General features: G+C 43.3%; 1 protein-coding gene across 2 annotated transcripts in view; it reads left to right on the plus strand.

Moving 5' to 3' along the window:
• STAG1 (STAG1 cohesin complex component) overlaps positions 1-25,599 on the plus strand; it is a 1,292,585-nt gene that overhangs the window by 598,198 nt on the left and 668,788 nt on the right. For both annotated transcript variants that reach the window (XM_085634343.1, XM_085634344.1), the window contains exon 9: positions 3,498-3,571. In XM_085634343.1, coding sequence (XP_085490469.1) covers positions 3,498-3,571 — 74 coding nt within the window. The remainder of the gene's footprint in view (positions 1-3,497; positions 3,572-25,599) is intronic.

The raw sequence follows: 25,599 nt of genomic DNA on the forward strand, positions 1-25,599 counted from the left end.
AAGGATATTGCTATGTATTTTCTATGCTTATGAGGCATCTGTTTGGTGTATCCTAATAGCGCAATAAGCGGGTCTCTGTCTATGTTGATATCTACCATCTTTTCTAGCGCTGCGAACACCTGGACCCATTATTCCTGTATACGTTCACATTCCCATGCTAAATGTAGAAATCCTGCCCCTGTCTGCTTACACCGTTCGCACCGATCACTGTTCGTTAACTTTAATCTGAGTTTCTTCACTGGTGTATAATATAATCTGTGCAAATATTTATAGTGTATGATTCTCAGCCTGCAGCTTGCCGAGATCTGCGCTGTTTGGAGGCAACAATATCCCCACTGTTCATCCGTGATGTTCTGTCCTATGTCTTCCTCCCAATGCTGCCTAGCCGAGCCGAGTGGCTGCCCTCCTTGTAGCTTGGTGATATATTTATCTACTCTGATACCTTACAACAAAATTACAGACAGGTGCTCTCTCCTCTTTGAAAACCTGCTTTGCATCTGAAGGGAAAAACGATTCTCTTTGATGTACCCAGCATATTCTTTTTATGGGTAAAAATCTTTGGAGAAGGCATTGGTATGGATACCTCTTAAGTAAAGAGAGTTTTGAAGTGCCCTTGCCTATGCTCAGTAAAAGAACTGCCAAGATTTGTTGGATTTGCCCATTTCTGTTAGCATTTTTTACTAGGCTTCCTGACAGTAATCCAACCCATCATAAAATTCCCCATAAAAGGCTACTATACTACTTGAAAGGAGGAGAGGAACGGATGTCCCAGAAGATGAAGGCTACATTTACTTTCTCACCCATAGTAAGACAGCCTAATGAAATATTACCATCTGTAGGGGAAACAGATGCATCTTCATTTACCATTCAAGCAGTGTTGTCTTAATGTGATGTTTAGACTCCAACTGTACATCCTCTACTTTCATTTTATTATAGATTTTGGGATATAAATGAATATATACAATCTATGAGAGGGAACTGTTGGCCAGTAGATAGGCATTTGCCCATTAGATACCTTATTTGGAAGTGGTAAATCCCAATATCCCCTAACGGATTGATCATAAAAACCTGCTGTACCTTACCCCATGAAATTTGTTACTGCGAGGCATACTAGAAGAACATTCTTCTTTAGTTTCAACTACTTAACCATCTTTCAACCTGGTAATGGATATAACGAGGCAAATATTCTCCCAGAACGCAGACAAGTTCACCTTTTCCTTCCAATCATTGTTTCAGCTGCCATTGAGAAATTAAATGACGTGGACACTAATTTAAAAGCATTTAAACAGCGTTTCCAGGGCGCCGCGCTGACATCCTGCATGATTCAGTAGATAGCTTAAATATATACTGCGAATTAAAGACCTTTTTCTGCAATGAGCTGAGCATTATCTAAATACATTTTTTCAGAACTACATTTGCTTTTGTTACATTTTTGTAATTGTAGATAATCTGACCTGTAAAGTGCTTAACTAATTTTTTCATTGAATTTGTTCCGCCTTCATCAAAGGAACCATACTTATTAAAATAACTCTTCCAGTATATAAAAAACAAAAGCTGAAATATTTGTTTTAAAAAATTTAGAAGATGAATGTTTTCAGAAGACGCAAGGCAGAATAAAAAGTATGAGACTGAAACTTTGAAAGTAAATTTTACAGAAAAGCTGGTGAGCAAAATATTTTAAAGAAAGTGAAAATTGGATGCCAAAGGTGATCAGCAAGATGCAGGTTTTCATGTGCAGTTTGAATCAGTGGAAATAGAATCCCAAGAATGATGCTCTAGTTGAAAATCGCAGATGAACAAATGTTACAACGTGTGACATGTAGTTAGGTTGTGTAACGACAATGTTTCTTGTAATGTTTTTAATAAAGCTCTAATTACCATAAAATAGAAAAATAACCAATTTCTAAATGTTAATTAAAATGTAACTAGCCAGTGGAGGAACCTAAAGAGAGTTGAACAAATGAGAGGGTTTGAGTAATGGTTAAACATTTTTGTTGTGAACATGAATATTAGACCCGAAGTGTCATGTTTTTGAGAAGTGCAAAAGCACGCGAAATTCTATAGACCAGTTGGTACCATCCACGAAATGAGAATACAATCTACAGAATCACTGCCCAGAAATGGGCTGGCCCATATATTTAAAAAGCTCATCTCAAGCAGTTCTCCGCTATGCAGTGCACAGTTAATCTATGAATCCTGTAGGAGAAAGTGTCTTTAATATAGTTGCATTTTAGACCGGTACTGAAACTTTAGAAACTCGTTTGGTATTGTACATTAGCCCTGGACCAGCTATTGAAAGATTTCTTCCCCATTTGGATGTAATCCTGGGAATGGAAGTGGCCTAACAGCTAGAGCGGTCGACCTTGGAGCTGGGGAACCGGGTTCGTGTCTCGGCAGGGATGCTCAACACCCGTGTGATTTTGGGCAAATCACTTCAGCTCCCGTGCCTAACAAACTAATGTGTCCGCCTGTTACGCAACTGGTGCTCATGTAAAGCGCTCTGATATATATATATATTCATTTTTCTTCTCGACTTCGAAGGGCCCTGGGAGCAGAATGTGAGCTACCATCATCGGCCTTATTTATAATAACATTTATGCAGCCAGAAACCCGGTTTAAAACTTTACCAATTATTCAACTATTAACTGGTGGCCAGAGCAGTGTCCTGCTGGCCTCTGTCGCATTGCCTTTTTTGGTCCTGCTATTAACCGGACCGCTGCATTTTGAACTTTATACAAGAGTACACTGAACAAGTAAAAAATGCTCCTCTGGAGTTCACCCCAGCACCACAGGTGGCTTTTTGACCACAAGATAAAAGGAAGATTAACCTTAAGATTTTTAATTCATAAAACTTTTTTTTGTGAACATGCACCTCACACCTACCTAGCCCGACTCTACACTTCTTCCTTCAATACCACACTTCACGTGGTTCCACAAAGCACTGTATTTTTGGTGGCACATAGTCTCAAGTTTTTGGAGGGACACTGAAGTACTCTTATGAAGCAAAACTCTTATGAACAAAGTTTACCTGGTACTCTATACAAACATAAGTGCACAACTGAAAGTCTTAGGAAGTGTACGCAGTCATTCAGACAACGCCGCCCCCCGTTAAAAAATAAAATAAATAACTTGTTGGCAACCATCCTCCATAGTTCCTGAACTCTGGAGACTGTTTAATGAAGTGATTTTCCTACATTTAGCCACTTTAAAAATGTTAGCACGTTTTCAGTATTCACAATGCTGTTGGTTATTAATGTGCTTATGATGCTAAAGCACTCTTACTTATGTGCTTAACCATTTTAAGTGAGATCTTTGTCAATGAGCAGGACTACTTTGGATATTGTCAGTATGCGACTTCACACAAAGATGGTGTGGTAAAATCGTAATTTCTTTCCAAAGTTACTGATTTACAGCATTTTATCGATTAGAGGAAACCGACATATTGCTAGTCTGAGTTTGTGGAGGTGTGTTCTGACCTTTTGTTTATTTATTTTCAGCTGCAAGAAAACCAAGATGAAATAGAAAATATGATGAATTCTATTTTTAAGGGAATATTTGTTCACAGATACCGGTAAGAGAAGAGATTAATACATACGTACGATTTTTCCATTCTGTGCTAATTGTACATAAAATGTTTGAAGATGAGGTTGTGTTAATAAACTTGGCAAGCCAGAAACTGAAAATTGAAAGGGTCTTCAAGTCTTCACCTTTACTGTTGACATCAGGGACAATCGGAGCAGTGGTACAAATGTTCTGTTTAACTATCCATTGTTGTATTGCTCATCTTTTCTGCTCCTGCAACATACGACGTGAATTAACAGGCTGCTTATTCTATTCCTTCTTTGCACAGCATAGAAGTTGGCATCCCGTTGACTGTAATTTTGTTTGCCCCATGAAAACATACTATTTACTCTGTGCTTTACATGTTATTCATTTTCTGTATTGTATTACATATCTGTTTCCTGAGCTCTGTTAAGTGGTACACAGCAACGCATGGTCCGTACGGCAAGACTTTGCAGCTCCAATTATATCACCACCTTTCTCATGCTTGATGTACTCTCTAGTCTGAATTCTTAAGCTACAATTGAGGCATCAGTAAAGTAAAGGCACTCTTTGTCCGCTGTATTTTTAAATTCAATTTACACAGTGATGCTTGAATTGGCCACTGGTAATTACTCTAGGCTCATTCTAGTCCATCGTTAATTTGCAAATCATGTCTCCTAAGTTTTTGTTGTTGTTGTAGTTTTATATAGCGCATACTTGCTCCGTAGGTTTTGGAGCACTTTACACGAGCATCCGTTTCTTTGCACTAGGTCACATTCATTTTGTAGGCACAGGGAGATGAAGTGACTTGTCCAGAATCACAGGTATTAGGGCTCAGTAGCTCTGGGTCCAATGGCAGTGTGTGCACGGGACCCAGGGTCTCCACATATCTGTCCCAGTTAGGACATTGCAGTATTAATGGCGAAAATGGTCTTAGATTGCTTGTTTTCCGGTTCAGGGAGGGATTGGCAGTGGACTGTCCCCAGTGGAGCAGGATCAAGACCGATTTGAATATGGTTGGGTGGCATGATGAGAACAATATCAATGGGCTGGGATGCGGCCCCACATAATTTCCAGTGGCTGAGATTGATTCGTTCCGTTGCTTTTTTTGTATACTTTTTTTTTTTTACGAAATCCTGAATCATCAATATTTTTGTAGTGCTAAGATGACTGAAAGCAAGCTCCTTATAAATCCTTCCAGCTGCAAAGTGTATGAGAGTTTAAGACGTAGCATGTGTTCCGTGTTTTTAGCTTTCCTGCTTAAAGGGCAAGTTAGAAGGGATGTTCTCAAACTGCCCCTGATTTAAAGTTTGAGACTTTCCTACCCTTTGATTGCTTCTTTAACATGGCTGGTGTTACCGATATATAGTCTTGTGTACGAGCAGAGAGTTCGATTGTAGATCATTGTAGCCGAGCTTTCATGCAGTCTTGATTTTCAGTGCATGCGCCAAAACTTGACACTTGGAGTTAGCATACAAAATCATGCAGGCTCATGGTTGCATTCCGGAATAAGTGTGAATTGTCTGTTTTCTGCTGGTCTCAGGCTGCTGCCCGAATAACTTCCTTAACCCAGGTATTTTCCTTTATCGACTGCCTTTTGTGTAAGAGCAGCATTTTGCACTTACGTTGTCTCATTTTCTGTTCTATCCGTGTTGGACTATAAACGAACTATAGGAAATAACAATCGAAATAAGCAAAAGGGGCACAGTTGCTAGAGTTCCTCTCTCCTGTATTCACAGAGCACTGGATTTATTTCTGTGTTGTCCGTTCTAGGTTCGCATTTTAAGGATGCCCTTCTGGTCTCTAACCAGCAGTTTACCTGGATGTGAGCAGGTCAGCCGGTCTTTTAGAAGTACATGCAAGACTAGACTAAAGCATCCAGACATTCATGCTGTCTTTCCTGCCGACAAGCTGGAGAAGGAATTTGAAAGTTTGAGAGAGAAGAATTATGAAATCCTATTGTTTTCTTATATTTTTGCCTAGTTAAATTGTTTGGATAAAATATGCAATCTTATTCCTGTGACTGGTTGTGTAGAGCATCCACACACTTCTCAAGGCTACAATGGAACCCTCGCCTTCGAGTTTGATGGATGCTCGAGGCCCTCTCCCATTCAAACTCTTGCTAGTGCAACACTTTCCGTGCAACAGTTTGTCATACAAGGGGTAGAAGCCGCTTATGTATAGTATAAGGGTGTTTGCCTTTGCCTTGGGCTACTAGAGCACAGTCAATATTCCTTTATTCGGCTGAAAAGCCATAAAAGTGTAAAGGCAAGTTGGCATAAACAGAGCAAGGCACATATAACCTATAGACCAACAGGTAAGAAAGAAATCCTTAAACTAAAGAAACCCACATGCCAATAAGTTTTAGGCAAAATTATAACAAAACATCAAAAAAGCGTTGCAGCTAATAAATACAAAACGAAGAATTCCATATATTTTCCTAATGTTTAGAGCACTTCTAATATAGTTGATAACAGCATAATAAATTTGCGGTAATCCTAACTGGTGTAAATTATTCATACCACGCAAACACTGTCTAATATTAGCCTTACGCAGAATTGATAGCAAGAAGAGGCTAAGCATGGAACTGTATAAAGTGCAAAAAAGACTAAAGTGGTGCTGTGAGATGAAAAATTATCACAGACAGTTTTTAATACCAAGGATCCCTGTATAGAGAATGCAACAAAAAGTGCAATGTGCTAAGCCATAAACGTAGTAGATAAAATCTATACTATGGATTATGAATTAAAACCAGATCTAGTTCATGCGTCATGGTAGTGATCAGAATATTCAGCAGCCTACTGCATTTTTTGCACCTGATCTCTACTCATCTTAGAACAGTGATTACAATATAAGGACTTTACTTTCTCTTTGGGAACTGAGCACTCTGGCGTAAAAAAGAGATCTGGAACTCCCAACAACGTAGGTTACCACTCCACGTAACTAAATCAGGGTATCGCAGCCTTGTCGGGTGCTAAGCAAACCCAAATCACTGACCCCCAAAACAGCCTTATCCTTCTGCCAAAGTTTAAGCCGTAGCAGCAAAGGGGCTGCCCCAATCCTATCTTCCAGGTGTCATGCCTAACGTGGGGTGACCAGTGTATGCAGCTGTGCTCTGGAGACTGATTGTAGTCTATGAACAAAACTGTTATCAACCCATTGCAAGTTATCAGTACTGATATATCCCATTGTCCTGCACCATTCAACCACACCAGTACACATTTGGTCTTATTTATTCCAATCTATTTCTTTCACCGGTTCATGGTCTAACCTTGAGGAAAATCGGAAGACTACATCTGCAGCTCTTTGAAACTGCTTGACTTTTAAACTTAACAGAGGTCCCAATTTTAGCCTCAGTCATAAAGGATTGCAAAGGCACCAAACATTCTTCAACGTAGCTAAAGGAACTTCTCTCCCCCTTCCTGATGAATAACCCTTAGTTGTAGCATTTCTGGGGCCACAGATCATAACATTCGATTCACTGCAATCTGCTTTCACGTCTAATTCAGACATAAAGGATTAAGAGTCCTGCAAAATTTGTAACCTATTCGCAGTTCTCATTATAAGGACGCCGCTGTCAGCCTATAATAAAATAGGAATTGGAAGTTTTCCTATTTGGGACCCGTTTTTTCACTTCACAGTTAAGTCACTTTTTCCATTAATCTCAAATAAAAAATGGGACAAGAACACATCTTTGTTGCACACCAGATTTTTAGTTGATTCATGGGGTGGATTTCCAATGGAGCCCCTAATGCACTTTTGCTGATGTTCCCCAATGTAGTTGTTAATGTAACCAGGGATTTTTCTACCCCCATATTTTCCATTGGATCCTCAATTTGGGGTAGTTCACCAAGTCAAAAGCACAGAATAGATCCATAATCGCTTTGTTGGGAACCTTACTTGCTTTAAAACATCTTTCCAGTAAGAGGTACAGTTTTAGGGATTGCTCCACCATGCCAGCCCATGAGCGGGACTCAAATTGGACATCAGACAAGATTTTCATATCCAGTACCTATGCTTCCAGTCTTGATAATAGGATGTGTCCCAAAATCTTAATAGTTGAGTCCAAGTGGGAAGTATGATGGTAACAACTAGGTTGATTCCTGTCACATTTCTCTAAAATGAGGACAATTATACATTCTTTCCAATAATCTATTACTGAGCCTATAATCACAGCTCTAAAAACATTAGTAATTAATGTGGCCCACTGTGGAATATTTCCTTTAAAAAGGTCTGTTGTGACCTCGTCGGGACCATCCCTCATGGGCTCTTTTTAATATCTGCACTAACCTCGATAGTTTGGCTCAGAGGTAAGGAGAAGTTAGATCTTCAATTTTCTCACCTCCCTCGGGCCCAGAAGATCGAGGAAATTATCAAAGTCAAATGTTAGAAAAGTGATTGACCCACTATAGCGACGTGGGAAACGAGGAAGAACAGTGATTTTACTTGTGAGAGGTTTTATTCAAAGCAACAATCCACAACTGAGAAGATGCGGAAGGCACTGTTCACCTCGGCCGCCAGCTGGAAGAATTCCTCCAGCAATGCTCCTAATGGGTGATACAATTGCGTTTACAATGTATAGCATTCTAACATTTAAGCAATAGTGAGCCATGAAAAGAGGTTAACCTAATACATAATACTACATACAATACTACTCCCACTTGTCAGCTGGAATGAAACATTAAACCTTAGGAGATATATAATCCATAATGAAGAGGTTCACTACTTCACAGAACACCCTATGGTCGTTTGGTTTTTCGGTGGCTAAAAGATCATCCCATGCCTTGCCTCTCATCTTTTTTTTTTTACGTTCCTCAAGTACTTTTTTGCATATCTGCTGAGCAATTTTTATATCGTTCTGATTTCTTGGTTTGAAAAGCAACAGTCAAATTGTCGGTCCCAGGTGTGTGAATACAATATCTACATGTCCATGAGACAGGTTGCTTCATAAATCTACTTGTCCTGTAACAAAATCCACTTGTCCCTTTGGTGCCATGTAGTACAGTGACCGATTATGGCAGCAATCTCATTATATAAGAGCTCTGATAATAGCCTCTCTGATTATGCCAGAGCTCATAACATAGTAGGGTTTGAATACTAGCAATTTCCTTATTTTGCCACCTTTCCGAGGATCTACAAACTGGGGCTGGAGATAGCAGTAAGCAATAGCTGCCCATGGATGGAATACTCTTGAGTCTGTTCAAACATACTAACTTGCATGTTTTCATTAGCTCTTCTCCCATACAGAGAAAGGTTGGAAATTTACTCCCGATAAGGGCAGAGGTAAAATGTATTCAGGATTGAGGAAAAAAGTGGTTGGTGGGAATGTGAACTTGTTACCGCTTAACAGGTTTTTGCATGAGCAAATCTGCACATGCATATTTGCTCGTACTAAAATGCAGTTCAGATATTTTCTAGGAGTACTATTTCCTGACCTACTTCTGCAAATTCTTGTGAATTTATGAAAGCAGCAAATCTGAACTAATGCAAGGACATAAACCATGGGTGCACCTTTGTGACTTTTTTTTTTAAAGAATCTGGCTTTACAAATTTTTAAATAATAAATAAATATTTATTTCTGTTGTTTGCCTAGACCTTTTGTTTGGAAAGAGACAGGTGACCTTCAATAAATTCAATCTGTAAATCATAAATAGAACAGGAATTCAGTGTATGACTAGCCCCCTCCAGTCTTGACTGCTGTCTTATCAGAAAAGATGATGCCCCCGTTCCGCCGAGTCACATTCTTGGCTAGATAGTCACCAATGACTCAGTGAGAAGCTAGCATGATTGCCTTTAGGCGGTGTCCGATTTCAGTATTTATTGCACCCATTACTGAGTTTAGATGATTTGTGATTGAGGTAGTCTGTATGGCCACGATTTCTTTCCAGGTTTAAGAGAGCTACTTTTCCTTTTGCTCCTGTTTAAGGCAATAGATTAGTTGTCTCAACTTTAAACCACTTATTGATCCAAGAGTCAGAATCCTGGTCATGGAGCCTAGAGAGGTGGCCAAGCCCAGCTTCCTCTGGGCTCGGATTGGTGCATCCGGCCCGCTCTTTGCCCGGGCAGCACCTGGGCGCGCACACTGCACGTACCAAGCATAGGGAATTAAAGGCGTTCTATGAAGCGCCTGTGTCTTGCTGCCCCCCCTCATCTAACTCTTTCATCCAGCTGAGGTATAGGCACTAAAGTCCAACCAAATGCACCTGTGAAAGGTGCACGTGAGGCATTTTAATAGACTGGCAAGTATAGTTTCATACATGTTGGCATTAAACCTTATCCGTTATGTTCCCAGTGTACATGATAAATTCAGCAAAATGCATGATCCGTGGTCGCCCTTGACCAAAAATCATTGCAACTGGGACACTGAGGGTTCTGGAGCTTTTCCGTCCCAACATATGCCTTGGGCCAGACACTTAAGGGCTTATCATTTTCTAATTCCTCTAGAGAAGAAGTTGGATTACAGGTAACTGACTTTTCCTTTAGGCAGATGCATAATTCAAAATTAGTGATTTCCTAAATTATTTCGTACATATTTCATTGGCATAAGCAAAATGCTAGTTTTCCATCAAAGGTATTTGTGAGAAAGTGCCATCTTTCTTGCATGGTATGCCCCCACTTTTTAATGAATTGCTGATGTACTTTGACTGTGTGTGCCCTGGGCTCCTGCCAATCAGGTACCCAGGGCCTATGTTCCTTCCCATAAACTGTGATGAAGCCTAAACCCAATTGGCATCTCTGGCCAATGGTACCCTAGGTACCCAGGGCCCTATGACCAGAGAAGGCCTCTAAGGGCTGCAGCACTTATTGTGCCACCCTTAGAGGCCCTGTACCCTGACACACACCTTCACTGCCTTTGCAGGTTGAGTGTCTTGGTGCAGAACAAAACAAAGAGTCGACATAGCACACATCCCTGTGTGCCATGCCCACAGCACACATTGCCCTGGCATACCTCCGCCACCCCTCTAGCTGGGTGCCCTATGCCAGTGGTGTGGATACAGGTGCATGAGCCCTGTGCCCCTACAGTACCCAGGTCCATTCCTGGGCACTGTAAGTTCAGTGCTGCCACTTAAGAGTGTATGGTGCTGGGAGATAGTCAACACAAACTCCACAGCACCATGATTATAACACTGAAGACTGAGAAGTTTGGTATCAAACTTCTCAGCACATTAAACCCGCACTGATGCCAGTGTGGGATTTAATGTACAATGCACGACAGAGGGCATCTTGGAGATGCCCCCTGAACCTAACCTACAATCCACGTCTTGTCCGAGGGGCTGCCTAGGCTGACACACAGCAGACATGTTGCTGGACCCCTGGGTAGAGAGCCATCCGTTCTCCTGGGCCTGCAACAATGCACATCCTGGGAGAGGTGCTAGGTCTCCTTCCCCAGGATGGGCAGGGGAAGCTTCAAAGGCATGCCACCTTTTGTGAGCTTCTCCAGGCCACTTGCTGTACTCAGCATCTGGCCCCTACCCGTTCTGACCCCCACTCTGGCAAGAAGACTGGCCGGAAACCCCAAGGAAGGAAAGGGGGTGTGCCAGCCTCTGCCATCCCCACCCCTCAGGTGGGGGCGGCGAGGCAAAGCACATATCCGGGCTCTTCCCATCTTGAAGATGGGAAGCCCTGCCAAACTGATTTGGCCCCAGCCCTACCGGCCTGTCGACCCTCGAACCTGCTCCTGCTAAACCCCGGCATCTCCAGTGGTCAGCAACCTCAAAAACCCCAGAGGACCTGACTGCCTTATGACTCTTAACTACCTGGGACTCCCACGAGCCGTGGTACTGCTCAAAGCAAGTAACTGACCCCTGACATCAGCCAGGAACCGCGAACCCTGCACACTCTGCACCTGCCAAGCCTGGCCTGTGCCTGAGTGGACAAAGACCACAAGGACGTCCCCCCGGCGACTGTGACCCCGAATCCAGCACCAAGGACCCACCTCGAAGCTCCTGACGACGCCTGCAGCCTCAGAAGCAGGGACCCCTCCAACCGCGACCAGCAGAGGGTATGATTTCCCATCACCAAAAGGCACCCCTGCACCCGGTGCCCTGCGGCCCCCTGTGCCCAACTCCTGGGTGCCTACCTATCCTCCAACTACCCAACTTACCTCTCGAAGTGGTGGTCGCGCCTGAAGAATCTTCGTTCTTGAGCTTCTCCATTGAAATCCATTGAGCGCCCGATGGCTCAAAAGCACCCTGCACCCAGCCGCCCGAGTGTCCCTGGCAGTGCAACCTCTACTCTAATCTACTTCCCCATTTGCCCTGAGCAAGTGACCAGGAGCCCAGCTCCCACAGCTGCGTGGCCTGCTAGCCAGCAGCCACCAGCCAAAGTCCCCCTGCCTCCCATAGGATAACATTGTGCCTAACTCACTCTACACCTGGCTTCCCCTGTGCCGCTGAGGGTGTAACAACTGTACTTACCTGACCCTGGGAGACCCCATAGCCTGTGCCCAGAACCTTAACTCTGCCAGTCGAGCACTTACCCAAAAGCCGATAAGTCACTTCTTCCATAAGGTAACATTGACAGGTTTCAATTGGAAATTCTTCTAAGTGTTGAGTTTCTAAACTTTAAAATATTCATCTAAAATCAACCGAAATACTACATTTACTCGCCTGTTATCAGGAGAGATCCCAGTGCTGGATCTTGGTGCCCAGCACTGACCCTGAAAAGTAATTACAACCGTACTTGCCTATAATGTGATTTTCCTTCCATGGGTTAACATTGCCTGGTTTTCACCAGAAATTCTTATAAGTGTGGATTTTGCAAACTTACAAATATTCGTTAAAAATCACCTGTATAACAAAAACACATTCTTTCAACTGTTTACAGGAGATGTCCCAGTGCTGGATCCAGGATCCAACACTGAGTTAGAAAAAGTAACAATAACCCCACTTACCTGTTAAGTGAATTTCCTCCCGTAGGATAACATTGGTGATTCTGTGTGAAAACATTTCGAAGTGTCAACTTGTAAAATACAAAAATATTCCTTAAAAATCATTCCTGTAACCAAAACGTATTTACTTACATTTTTCCAGGAACTGTCCCAGGACTGAATCTAGGATCCAGTCCTGAGGTTAGAAAAGTAATCCTAAAAGTAATCAATTGCATTTACTTAGGAATTCCCATTGAGCTCAATGTATAATTGTGTTTGAATTGTGTTGCCCTTTGCAACTACTGTAACTATTTCATTCAAAAGTCTATTGCCTATTAAAAAGTATTTAACTAAAGTATCTCATTCTGAGTAAGTATATTTTGATACCTATTGATTCTAAAAATAAAACAACTATCTTTTGATACAAAACCATTGGTCTAGAGTTCAGTTATTGAGTGTGTGAGACCATTTGCTGGCTGAGTGTGTACAAAAAATGCTTTATACGGTCCTCTGATACTGCCTTACTGCTCGACCAAGCAACCACTTTAGAGAGTAAGGTTATATCGAACTTTAGCCTCTGCCAAACCTCTGGGGACTGTGGACTCTGTATATACTGTTCCCAAATAGGTTCTGTGTGAACAGAGCCACTTTCTTACAATAAAGTAGATCATAGCATGTCTGGTGGCTCAGTAGATTAAAGCATTTACTCCAGGAATCTGTTTGATCTCTAACGTTTAAATACCTTCGGGCCCACTCACCCTTTCATTCTACAAATGTCGATAAAATAAGCACCATGATTTGGGTAACAATATACAGCTGGTTCGTCCCCTCCAAGAGGCACAAGAATGAACGTGAGCTTTGCAAATACACCTTGCTGTGTTACATGTTATGGGAATTTTCCTATTGGGGCTCAAAAAAAATCATAGAATATAAAATTAAATGTAAAATGTAAGACGGTTAAGGCCAAATAAGGGAAATAAATCTTCCCTGAACCAAAAATTGTCAAAAAAACATTTTGATGACTGCTCAGTTAAATGAAGTCGCGTACAGGTTAGCGTTTGTAGCTTTTTTGCTACTAGGACAGTATGTTGAAATGTCAACCAACCGTTCTAACTACGGAATCTATGACGGGTCCTGCGTTTTTAGTTTTCCATCAGTGAAATTGGTAGGTACCGTCTCTTAAAGCAACACATGTTTTTTAATGTCCTTTCTTGTCTTAGTTTAAGTTGATACACTGACTCAAGCTGCTGGGCTCTGCTGTCTTTTTTTCAGCTTTCGACAGCTCATCTGTTGTGTACGTGATGAAGGCTTCTTGGCACAAGATGTGAACTTTTCCTATCTTAACGGTAACCAGTTACCAGCAGGCCTTGCTTCCCCGTTGTGATGGGAATTATCGCTCCGGACATTGCTAATAAAACTGATTTTCTGAACGCAAACTGCCACCTAATGGTTACAGTAACACATAGCCTACAAGGAGCCATCAAAGTAAACCAACTCATGAAGCTTGGGCTTTCACTATCCAAATGTTCACCTAGATTTGTCCCGTATTAAAAAATAAAATTGTGCGTATATATATCTTTTCACGAGCCCATCACATCTTCAGTTCTCTAGGAATCAGACTCCACTCAGGAGCTAGTTTTTTATTAGGTTTTATTTTTCAGTCACCAATGCAACAAGGTGTTGTGTGTGTGTGTGTGTGTGTGTGTGTGTGTATCTCATTGGGGTTGTCCAGTGGCTTTGATATTGTCTTCAGATCGAAAGGTAATCCCATGGACTATTCAATTTGCACTCGGGGTGTGTACCTGCCTATTTGCAGTCAATGTTAATAGATTTTAATAGCCTTACTATGCCACTATGTAAGGTTAAGATCACTGTTTTTATCCCTAACTGGGATACATAAATGTCTAAGGGTGGCTTTTCAGTGAGCTACCCCTAAAGGGAAAGAGGGAATGTGGTGGTGAGGGATGATGTGGTATACAGGCGATCTCAGATCTAGGCCACAATCGTTCAGGCATTCCCTCGTTGCTTCTGGGCTTGTTTCTTTGTTACTGTGCCAATTCGTTCGTCACTGTGTGTACTTTTCACAGTACTGGCTGTACTGAAACAAGGCCCACTAGATCCGTTGGTGTTTAAAGAGCTTCATCCACTACTTTCCGTATCTGTAAGTATGAGATTATTGCGGAGTCCATTGTATTGTTTTAAAAAAAATACTCTTTGTAGTGTTTGTATTCCTGCGATCTCTTTGCCTATTTCACTGTCTTTCAAAGTTGTTTTAAAATGTCTTGCAATGTTGAATTGCACAGTAGATGTTACTTCACAGGAAAATGGCCATTCCCTTGTAGCTTTTGATATTCAAGTTCTTAAATCTTTTAAGTTGTTTTTTCTCCTCTATTTGTACGAATGATATAACAAAGCATGCTAAAGATTGTTTTTTGTCACTGTTGGAACATAAGAATAGTTTCTGTGCGGTCCCATTTGCTTCTACAATCATTTTGCATGAAGAATGTTTTCCGCTCCGACAGTGTAACGACGACTATGGCCGCTGTCCGTGATTCTGAAGGAGTGTTGTTGAATATGTTCCTGCATATTGTCACAATGAACATACAGATGAGCTGCCTCAATAGTTTTTGAAGCTGACTTATTGCTTTAATGTTAATTGCCCATTTTAATTCCAAAAACCTCTTGGACACAAACGTCCTTGAGGTTCAATCATTGTACACCTTTACCTCCTAGGATAGGAGGTTATTCAAATATATGCTTCATGCTGCAGACTAATGACATAGTCAGTCCATCCAAAACAAAAATGTAATGAGGCCAAACCTCAGTCAAGTTTGTCACTACCCTTGGAGAAAGGAGATCACACATTCCCAGCAATATCTTTTACAAAATAGCAAAAATGTTACATATTTTCTATTAGACTACTTTACATTGTAAAAGGAATCTTTTCGTCACAGTGGTCTGAAAATTATGAATTTAGTATCTATGGAGGGTGTTCCTCCTGTAGTAAGAAGCTAGTTCTGTATCTTCATTCCTTTCTGAATTAAGAAAATAACAAACGCTGAGGTACTTTGAGAGGATTGAACCCATTCATAAATTAAGATTTAAAATGATTTTGGTTCAGATCTTCTTAACTTATTGAAAAGGAGAGGTCTTGTGTCTTTGATCTAAGCATTCATATATTTTATTGGAATTCGATCATCTCTCAAATTACATGTCTAAGGTAGCTAGCAGCAGTCTTTATTTCTCTTCATGTTTATGGCCACAGCAATGCACATTAGTGTTCTTTCCAAATGAACATCAGTGTTCGAGCCTCTTTTGAAGAGTTTGTACATATGAACAATTTGATACTTGTTGAAAAAGCTGAACTCTTTATAGTTTGTAGGATGGTGTTATAAATTTTAAGGAATTTAAAACTGATTGGTTGTCGTTTATGATGTTTTGGACAATTTCAATAAGAAGCTTCTGCATTCATTGGTTTTACTTCTTAAGCCACAATTATTCTTTGTCCCTACGGGTTTAAAGTATCATGCTTTCGAGAGGCCAACAATATAAATGAAAGATTACTTGGAAATTCTTTTGTTGCCTCTGAATCTCCGGACAGTAACAAGATTTGTATTCTACTAGAGACCTCTGGTTACCTCAATGCTCTGCACCATCTTCTGTTGTCCATCCACCATATCTTCTGCAACCCATTGATGATTGAAAGCAGCCACTTCATCAGTGACTCTATAATGGTAGACTTCAGCTTTTCTTCAGTGACTCATTGTTGACTCTTCAAAAAATTTGTGACATGCTTATCAGTGACACAGAAAACTCCTTTGCCAGTAACCAGATAACCCACAGTCACTACTACTCTTGTGTAATCCCATTCTTCCTACTAAGGTGCCACCAGAATTGCCAGCAAACCTCTTTGAAAAAAAAGCTTAGCATGAGGCAGAAGATGAGTCCTACTAACAGCTTGATTCAGCTGCATGCCAAATACTAAGAGTAGGATGATCTTTGGACAGGGTGCACAAAATGGCCAAGATCATACGGGTGCTCGTTGCTTGGATCACCTTTACTATTGACTAAGGAGACCAACATTGGCATTACTAGGATCCTCCTTATGGTAGGATTTTATGCAATACTGTGGAAGGCATTCATACCTTGAGATTTTACTCCCCTCCCCAATGTGCCTTGTTGCCTGATGCTCCTTGTCCAGGTGGATCACCTCAGAGACTTAAGAGCACAGGAGGGATTTTACTTCACGTTCCCGCACCAAGTGGCACAACCGCTGCAGCTACTTCTTCTGCCCCAGCCACTACTGCCATCTCTGCAGCTACTGCCATTGCCTTTAGCTCCTATCCACCATCATGTAAAAGCTGATACTAAAGAGGGCGTGGAGGTTTAAAGTGTAGTAGAGGAGTAATGGGAATTACCTCAAGGTACAGTGGCAGATTCACTAGTCCTATACAGGAGGATTTGATGACTGCCAAGTTTTACTCTGAAGTCAAAGATATAAGCTCAGTCATTGCCAAAATAGACTGCTTCTTGTTCGACTTTCGGAATGAGCCACAGAAAGCAGTGAGAGCCATCCTTGAGGTTCTTGACCCTTCCTCACCCGCTACATCCACATGACCTGTTGATGCTCCCCATCTTAGTAAAAAAACAATATTGTGGTTATGCTAGTGGTCCACCGATGTTTCTGTAAACCTACATTCCCTCCGAGACTGAAAGTGCACAAGTTGGAACATCTATATGTTGGAGCTGCGAAGCACCTGGAAGTTGTATTGAGGTACTCCCTGTGACAGTTCAGCATTCTTTGGTGTTGATCCGGACAAATACCGCCTTCATGTTTTATGTCAGCCTCCCCTCTTCTGTTAGGGCCATTGACATTCAGTAAATTATTTGTCTCTTTGCTCTCTTCATTAGTTTGGCAAAACAAACCAATAGATCACCTGCCTCGATGCATACTAGGATTGTGCTATTTAAAATGAAAGTGTAGTTGTTGAACATTATATGATGAGCTATCTCTTGGGCAGTATACTTTGACTTTTAGCTCTTAAGAGGGAGAAAATAGATGCTTACAGTGCACCTGGCCAGCCCCAAAAGAAAAAGGTTGCCTGTACATAGGCATTGTTTATCTTGGAGGGAGGTGTTTCTTTGTTCCAGTATCCTGCACATGTGTTTTTATTATGTCAATGCTTATTAAAACATTGAATATACCCATCGTGGAGAACTGGTGTTATGGGTAGGTAATGTTTTTTGAGTCGCATTTCAGAGACCTGTCACAACCAAAGTCTGCATGGTAGCTATATGGGCTCTGCCAAACAAAATACGACTTTCATAGTGGTTCATCCAGAGTAGGTGTTTAGTTTGACTAATATTTGTTTAACGTTGTTTGTTATGTCTGACTAGAGTTTGCTGTTATCACTACTTTGTATGTTGTGCTTTAATCTGTTTCAAATGGGTGTGGGCAGGGGATGTTAATGTGCAAGCTAAAGAAAGGTGGCTACTTTGTAACCTTTAAATCAGAGGCATCTTCTGTTATTCGCAACAATCCTCATTTACAGGTTAGCTCTAGTTTTGTTGCCATGTTAATGCATGTAAAGAACAAAGGTGGGCAGGATGGAGCCTGCTGCTGCAGAGGAACCTAAATGCCCATTATCTATTGGTGTCTGATTTTAAAAAGCTTTGTGAAGCTTTTTTGCCCTGCTAATGGGTTATTGCAGTTTTTGTTGATTATGGGACATTGAATCTAAGGACTTTATATTAGTAAGATATGTCTGGACTTTCAAATGTAGGCATTATTAGTGGCATGTACTTTTTCCCAGTCAGATAAAAAAGGAGAAATTGAAAATGAAGGTTACTCCAGTATTGGAACTTTCATAGATTCCCATTGCTTGTATCGTTCCCAGTCGTCGAGAGTCCCCGGTAATAAAAAATACCATAGAGATGGTTACAAAAGAAGAAAAAAGGCCTAGGCCTCATCTCATTTTGTAGCGTGTCCACCTCTTTTTGTAAAAGAGACCAAATGAAATGAACTACCAATCAGAACAGCCTCACCCCATAGAACCTTCCTGAGAGCGCCTCAGAGCCTTAGATTTTCTACCGCACGTTGTGCCAGAAGGTCTCCATTGAGCTCTGCTCAGTTTTCTTCAACTTTTTGGTATTTCAACTCTTCAAATCTTTATTATTACGGATAAAGAAAAGAAAGCTCTGTTCAAGGCTTGTGCTACCTGCGCTAAGAAGAGGCTTTATGTGGAGGACAAACATAAAGACTGTATTTATTGTTTGTATCCTGACCACAAGCTTACTGATTGCAAGATCTGCAGGACCTTCTCTACTAAGACCTTGCGGGACCGTGACGGACGTCTGCTCACCTGGTTACAGAAATTGACGTCCTGGAAGGATCCTGTGTCAAGTGATAGTGATGATGGCTCCTCTGCGACATCCTCGAGGAGATCTCAAAAAAGGGGTAGGTCCTCACCTTCAACTTCTTCTGACCCCCCCCCTCCCCCCCTGCCAGAGCCTTGCAAAAGACCTCTGATAGGTCGGACAGGCGTAGTCCCGTCAAATCTCCTCACCGAGGTGTAAAGGAGAGGGAAGGACTGGTTACTGAGGTGGTTTTGGGTAAGAAGACGGGCCATGGGTCTTCTGTAACTTCCCCACCCTCTGAGAAACAGAAGATGTTCAAGAAACCATCTTCTGTACCACCTGAAGGAAAGACTGAGAAGAAAATCCGTTCGTCGACGACTTCAGCTCCGTCGACAACCGCATTAAAGATTCAACCGGCGTCGACGTCAGCTCCGTCGACGGGAGTTACGTCGTCGCATGTGCCTACGTCGACGACGCCACAGACAAAGGTACCCTTGATTATGTCGTCGATGCCTATGATGACTACTTCCACGTCGATGAGGATGTCGACGGCGACCACAACGTCGACGACAGCTTCCAGCTTCATATTGACAACAGTCTCGGCGACGGTCCTGTCGACGGTGGGCCATTCGTCGACGATCCACTCGTCGCCGGTGGCTTAGTCGACGATACGGAATGTCTCTATTTCTATAAGAAGGTGCCGCATTACCCCTGAAATGACTTCCCCGAGGAAAGTACCACCTCTGCCTTCGGCACTCCTTTTCGAAGAGGAGCTTTCTGAGGATGGTGAAGGCTCTTATGGGGTTGCAGATAGTCCATCACAACTGCATGTGAAATATCAGGACTCAGACTCTGAGGACTATTATATGGAGCAACATCAACATGTGCCGCAATCTAGGTCCCAGGATCAGTATCAGCCAGAGATGGTCTGTGTCCCATCTTAACTCATTACTGACCTCCAATTCATGCTGTCGGATTATAGGAGACGATTCCCGTCTCAGTCCTCTGGCCAAGAGACAGATCACATGTTTCCAACTCAGCCTCCAGCTCATTCGGCGTCTCCAGTTCCACCTCAGCTCCCTCAAACTCAGGTTCCGGAGCTATCTGAACCGCGTCAGAATGTGGTCACTGCTCAAGACGACTCATCGGATGATGACCATGGCACTATGTCAATCCCAGTTCCGGAGAGGGAATGGGATGATTACATTATTCTGGATCCCGCCTCTCCTACTTCTGATCCAGCAGATTCTCCTCCAGCTGATATCAGAGGTTTCCACAATCTAATGGAGAGGGCATCTAAACGTTTCGATTTACCAATTTCATCAGTTGAATCGGAATGTTTTCTCTACGACTTCAAAGAACCTTTTAAGAAGTCTGTTCGCTCTATTCCTATAGTGGGCCATGTCTGGGATGAGGGAATAAAGGTCAAGAAGTTGCCGACAACGGTCATGTCTGTTCTTCCGCATCTAGAGAAGAAATACAAAGCTCCGGAAGACAGCCCTGCTTGTCTGGTCAGTCAGCCGAAGCCGGACGCTAATCTCGCAGGCGGCCCAAAGAAAATCTAAAAATCCGGCGGCACCTCTTACCACGCCACCGGATAAAGAGGGAAGACGACTAGATAATATCGGCAAGAGGTTTTCTTCCATGTCCAGCCTCCTGGTCAGGGCGGCCAATGCTTTTGTTATTCTGGGACTATATGATCGCCAGATGTGGTGCGATCTCTCCTCGTATTTGGACCAGCTACCTGAGGAAGCATAAACTGAGGCAAAAAAGATCTTGCAGGAGGGAGAACGTTCATCCTCTGAGATAATCGATTGTGCAATGGACATTGCTACTACGGCTTTCCGCTCTCTTGCAGGAGCTGCAGTTCTTCGACAAAAGACTGGCTTCGGGCCACTTGGTTTCGTCTGGAGGTCCAAAACAAAATCCTGGATCTTTCGTTCGATGGTGAGATGCTATTTGGAAAGCACATTTACAACGTGCTGCAGGACGTAAAGAAGGACACTGAGACGAAGTCCCTTGGGACTTTGCAATACCGCAAGGTTCCTTTCCGTGGAGCGAGAGGAAGGGGGTTCTCTTCATACAGAGGCGGATACCAGCAACAGCGCTATTCCTCCTCCTCGCAGCCTTTGCAGTCTTACAGGCCACAATATTCGCAGCGTCAGAACCAATCGTCTTCTTTCTCTCAACCATCCACTAGAGGAAGACAGGGATGCCAGGGGAGAGATTCCTCTAAGCGCCAATAGCGGATACCAGGCTCTTCCATCTCTTCCTACTGTTCCTTTGTCCCCTGTTACACCAGTGGGGGGCAGGATAACAACACTTCCACAACTGGCAACTTATAACATCAGACCGGTGGGTTCTAAAGATCGTCTTGTCAGGACACACTGGCGTTTCAACACCATCCAAAGCACCTCGCGCCACCGAATCCAAACATCTACACATTCTACGTCTGGAGGCCCACCAACTCCTCCTCAAGGGAACTATAGAGCCGGTGCCCCTATCCCAACGGGGCAATGGATTTTATTCCTGGTTCTTCCTTGTACAAAAGACCGTAGACAAATGCTGCCCAATTTTAGATCTGAGGGAGCTCTACACCTATCTCATAAATCTCTCCTTTTGGATGGTATCCCTACAGGATATTTTGCATCTCCTCAATCCAGGAGATTACATGGCCACCCTGGATCCCGAGGACACATACTTTCATGTTCCCATTCACCCGGCCCACAGGAAGTTTTTACGATTTACAGTAGCCAAGAGCCACTTTCAGTTCAAGGTACTGCCTTTCGGACTCAGATCTGCACCGTGGATATTCTCAAAGGTCTTAGCCCTAGTCGCAGCATTTCTCAGGAGACAGACTGTACAAGTCTTCCCTTACCTGGACGACTGGTTGATAAAGGCACCGTCTTCCTGAGCAGCTTCGGAGGTAGTCGAAACTTGCACTCACCTCTTCAGTCGTCTGAGACTTCAGCTCAACAGGGAAGTCAGTCCTGTGCCCGTCCATATCGGCTAAGTTCCTAGGTGCTATTCTGGATATGACTTGTTGCAAAGCGTTTCCATCGGAGGAATGGCAGGCAAATCTGATGGCCTCTGCCCGTCGGTTCCAAAGACGACGGTCACTTTCAGTTCGCCTGTACAAATCCCTTCTAGGATCGATCTGCTCCTGCATTCACTTAATTCCGCGTTGCAGGCTGTGAATGCGCCCTCTTCAAGAACAACTGGAGTTGTAATGGCGCCAAGGAGAAGGCTTTCGACGACAAAATAAGGGTAACTCAGCCTATGAAGAAGGCTGCCAAGTGGTGGACGATCAGAGACAATATTTCTCGGGGCCTCACCTTCACGGTCACCCCGGCTCTTCTAATTCTTACAACAGATGCCTCGCTAGAAGACCTTCAGGTGAGCGGCCGCTGGCAGCCCGTGCACCGCATTCTCCACATCAATCCGTTGGAGCTCAGGGCGATTCGTCTGGCTTTGCAAGCTTTCCTTCCGTGGATCAGAGGGTCCACCGTCCTAGTCCGTACGGACACCACGACCGCTATGCACTATGTGAATTAACAGGGAGGAACAAGGTCTCTTCCGCTACCCAAGGAAGCTCAGGAGCTTTGGGAGTGGAGTATCCAACATCAGATATCTTTCGGCGGAGCATCTTCCAGGTGCCTTCAACAAGACAGCGGATACTCTAAGTCGTCTCAAATCGGTTAGCCACGAGTGGGAACTAGACAATCGCACTCTGGACAGGGTTTTTTCTCTCTGGAGCACTCCGTCCATAGATCTGTTTGCCACCCCAGAGAACAAGAAATGGCGATTCTACGCAAGCAGGGAACACCATCAGGGATCATTGGGGAATGCGCTTTCGATGGCCTGGTCAGGCGCCTTTGTTTATGCCTTTCCTCCGATCCCACTAATTCCAAGGCTTCTCAAGAAGCTCAAAGCGGAGCCCTTCAGGATGATACTGGTGGCCCCGGCGTGGCCACGCCAGTTTTGGTTTACGGAGCTTCTCCTGTTCTCCCTGGATCAGCCAATTCATCTGCACTCGATTCCCTCTCTGTTGACGATGTCCTAGGGCCAAGTGGTGCATCCGGATCCGAGATCGCTTCAGTTAACGAACAGCATGGCTCCTGAGCACAGAGCATTTCAAAGCTCAAATATCTCACAAGAATGTAGAGAGGTGCTAGCTCAGGCCCGTACACCAAGTACGAATAAAACCTATAGCTTGAAATGGAAGCGTTTCTGCTTGTGGTGCCAACAGGAGAACATTCATCCTTATTCCTCAGCTCCTCATCAAATTTTACCATACATTTTGACTTTGGCTAATTAAGGTCTTGCTCATTCTTCTATCAAGGTGCACCTGGCAGCTATCTCTAGATACAGAAGAACTTCTGCTGGACCTTCCCTCTGGTCGGTGTGAATTGTGAAACTATTTTTAAATTGACTTTTTAGGGTTTATCAGCCTGTTAAACCTCCACCACCTCTGTGGCAGCTCAACCTAGTCCTTACTCAACTCATGAGGCCACCCTTTAAGCCAATTCATAGGGCGGCCATTAAATTCCTCTCATGGAAATTGGCCCTGCTCCTCGCACTAACATCAGCTAGGAGGGTAGTTGAACTACACGCTCTCACGATCAAGGCTCCGTTCATGCAGTTTAAAAAGGACACTGATTCTGAGGACTCATCCCAAATTTATCCCAAAGGTCCCTTCTGACTTTTATCTGAATGAACCGGCCATCCTTAAATACTTTTTTCCTCGACCTACTACTTCAGCGGAACGGGCTCTTCACTCTTTGGATATTCAAAGGTGTCTAAAATTCTATCTCCAGCGCACCAAGGACTTCAGAAGATCTACACAACTCTTTGTTGCATTCAGTGCCCATCGCATGGGTTTCCCTTTGTCAAAGCAAGGGATTGCACAATAGATTGGCAGCGCGATCCAATAATGTCACCAAGCGGCTGGCAAGTCCCCAGAAGGGCAGGTCCGGGCGCACTCTACGAGATCCATTTCTTCTTCGTCGGCTCTCTTAGCAGGAGTGCCTATTAAAGACATCTGCAGGGCAGCAACATGGAGCAGTGCCCATACTTTCACGAAGCATTACTGCTTAGACTCCTCCACGCGGAGTGACACTGCAGTGGGACAAGCAGTCCTGAGGAACCTCTTCCAATAAGTGGTGAGCTTTCCCTTCTAACCCTCCTTCCTTTTATTGGTTGTTAGCACATTTTGTAATTCATGTTATGTACTGGCTACTTGTTTGCTATCTTGTGGTTTTTAATGACTGTGTGCATTTCGCAAGGTTTCAACAATGTATAATTGCACAAAATGTGCGTGTTCTTACTGCTAGCTATTCTGTTACAAGCAATGGGAATGTATGAAAGTTCCAATACTGGAGTAAGAAAACAAGTTACTTACCTGTAACTTTGGTTCTCCAGTATTGGTAACTTTCCTAGATTCCCATGCGCCCGCCCTCCTCCCCTGGGAAAGCTCAGCCTACAGCATATTCTGTGGTACTGTTACACAATGGCTACGAAAATCTGAGGCTCTCTCAGGAAGGTTCTATGGGGTGAAACTGTTCTGTTTGGTAGTTCATTTAATTTGGTCTCTTTTACAAAAAAAGATGGATATGCTACAAAATGAGATTAGACCTAGGCCTTTTTTTAGGTCTCGCCTGAGCCAGCGCTTTAGCGCCGCTCTGGCGAGAGTATTAGTAAGCGGGATTTGAAAGTGCAGACTAGTGGCTTTTCAGGCCTCCAGCTACAGTGCATGTGTGCCGGGCGCGAGCACCATTTGGCAGCCTGCGTGATCAATTTCGCTTTGATGATCTCAGTGATCCGCGCGGCCACTGGGAACATCAAAGCATCCGCGAAAGTGCACACCATTTGTCAGCCTGCGTGCCTCTCTCCGCCTACCCCCTTCCCTTATCCCACTTCCTGCTTGTTTTGTGTGCAACTCACATAGCCCTCAATCGGCAAGAAGACCAGCATCTCGGCGAATTTGGTTGTCCGGGGATCACATCTGTACTGTGGCACAGGCTACTCCAGTTCAGTTACTTGTGGCCTCAGTACTTATCTATAGATGACAGCTGTAACACACTCATGGAATTAAAACTAACCGCTTCAAATAAATATCAAATACATTCAGCAAATAGTATATTTGTCTAAGCCATTGGTCTTCGTTTCTTGACCTGGGGAGGATGATGGTGTGTGTGTCGGTCTTGCTAAAGGATAGTTCGACCTCTGGCATGTGATGTCAGCCCTCGTCATCGGACAACGGTGCACCCTTTCTCATTCCGCAACTCATTACTGCTTTTTACACTCTCACAAGTCCTTTTTCCATTGTTACCCTCTCTCTCCTAATATTTCAGTACCCTCTCACACTTGCAGGCTTTGTGTCCCCGCCCTGTCGGTGTTTCATCCCTTTCTCTCTTCTTGCGACCCTCTCTTCATTCGCTCCCCATTTCAGACTGCTCTCATTGTCCCATTATAAATGTTTTCTCCCCATTCTTTTTCTTCCGCTCCCGTCCCCACTTTCTTCCCCTTCCCTCTACGTTGTCTTCCTCTCCTTGTCTCTTTCCCTATAACCTTCCCACCTTTCGCATCCCTATTACACTGGCTATTAAATCAGTAGCACGGAAAGTTTGCATAGTCTGGCTTCTGTTTTTATTACCATTGGCGGTCACCTCGTTTGTGTCGATGATCCTCGACTACGTTTACGCGCAAAGCTCTTGTTTTTCTGACCAACTTTTGTGGAAACCCTGATCACATGATCCGAATGTTATATTTCGGGAATCAGAACTCTACGTGCTACAAAATAAAGTTAAGGAGCCAACTACTAATGTCCG

The sequence above is a fragment of the Triturus cristatus genome, chromosome 11 (genome assembly GCF_964204655.1).
Source record: "Triturus cristatus chromosome 11, aTriCri1.1, whole genome shotgun sequence".
Taxonomy (NCBI): Eukaryota; Metazoa; Chordata; class Amphibia; order Caudata; family Salamandridae; genus Triturus; species Triturus cristatus.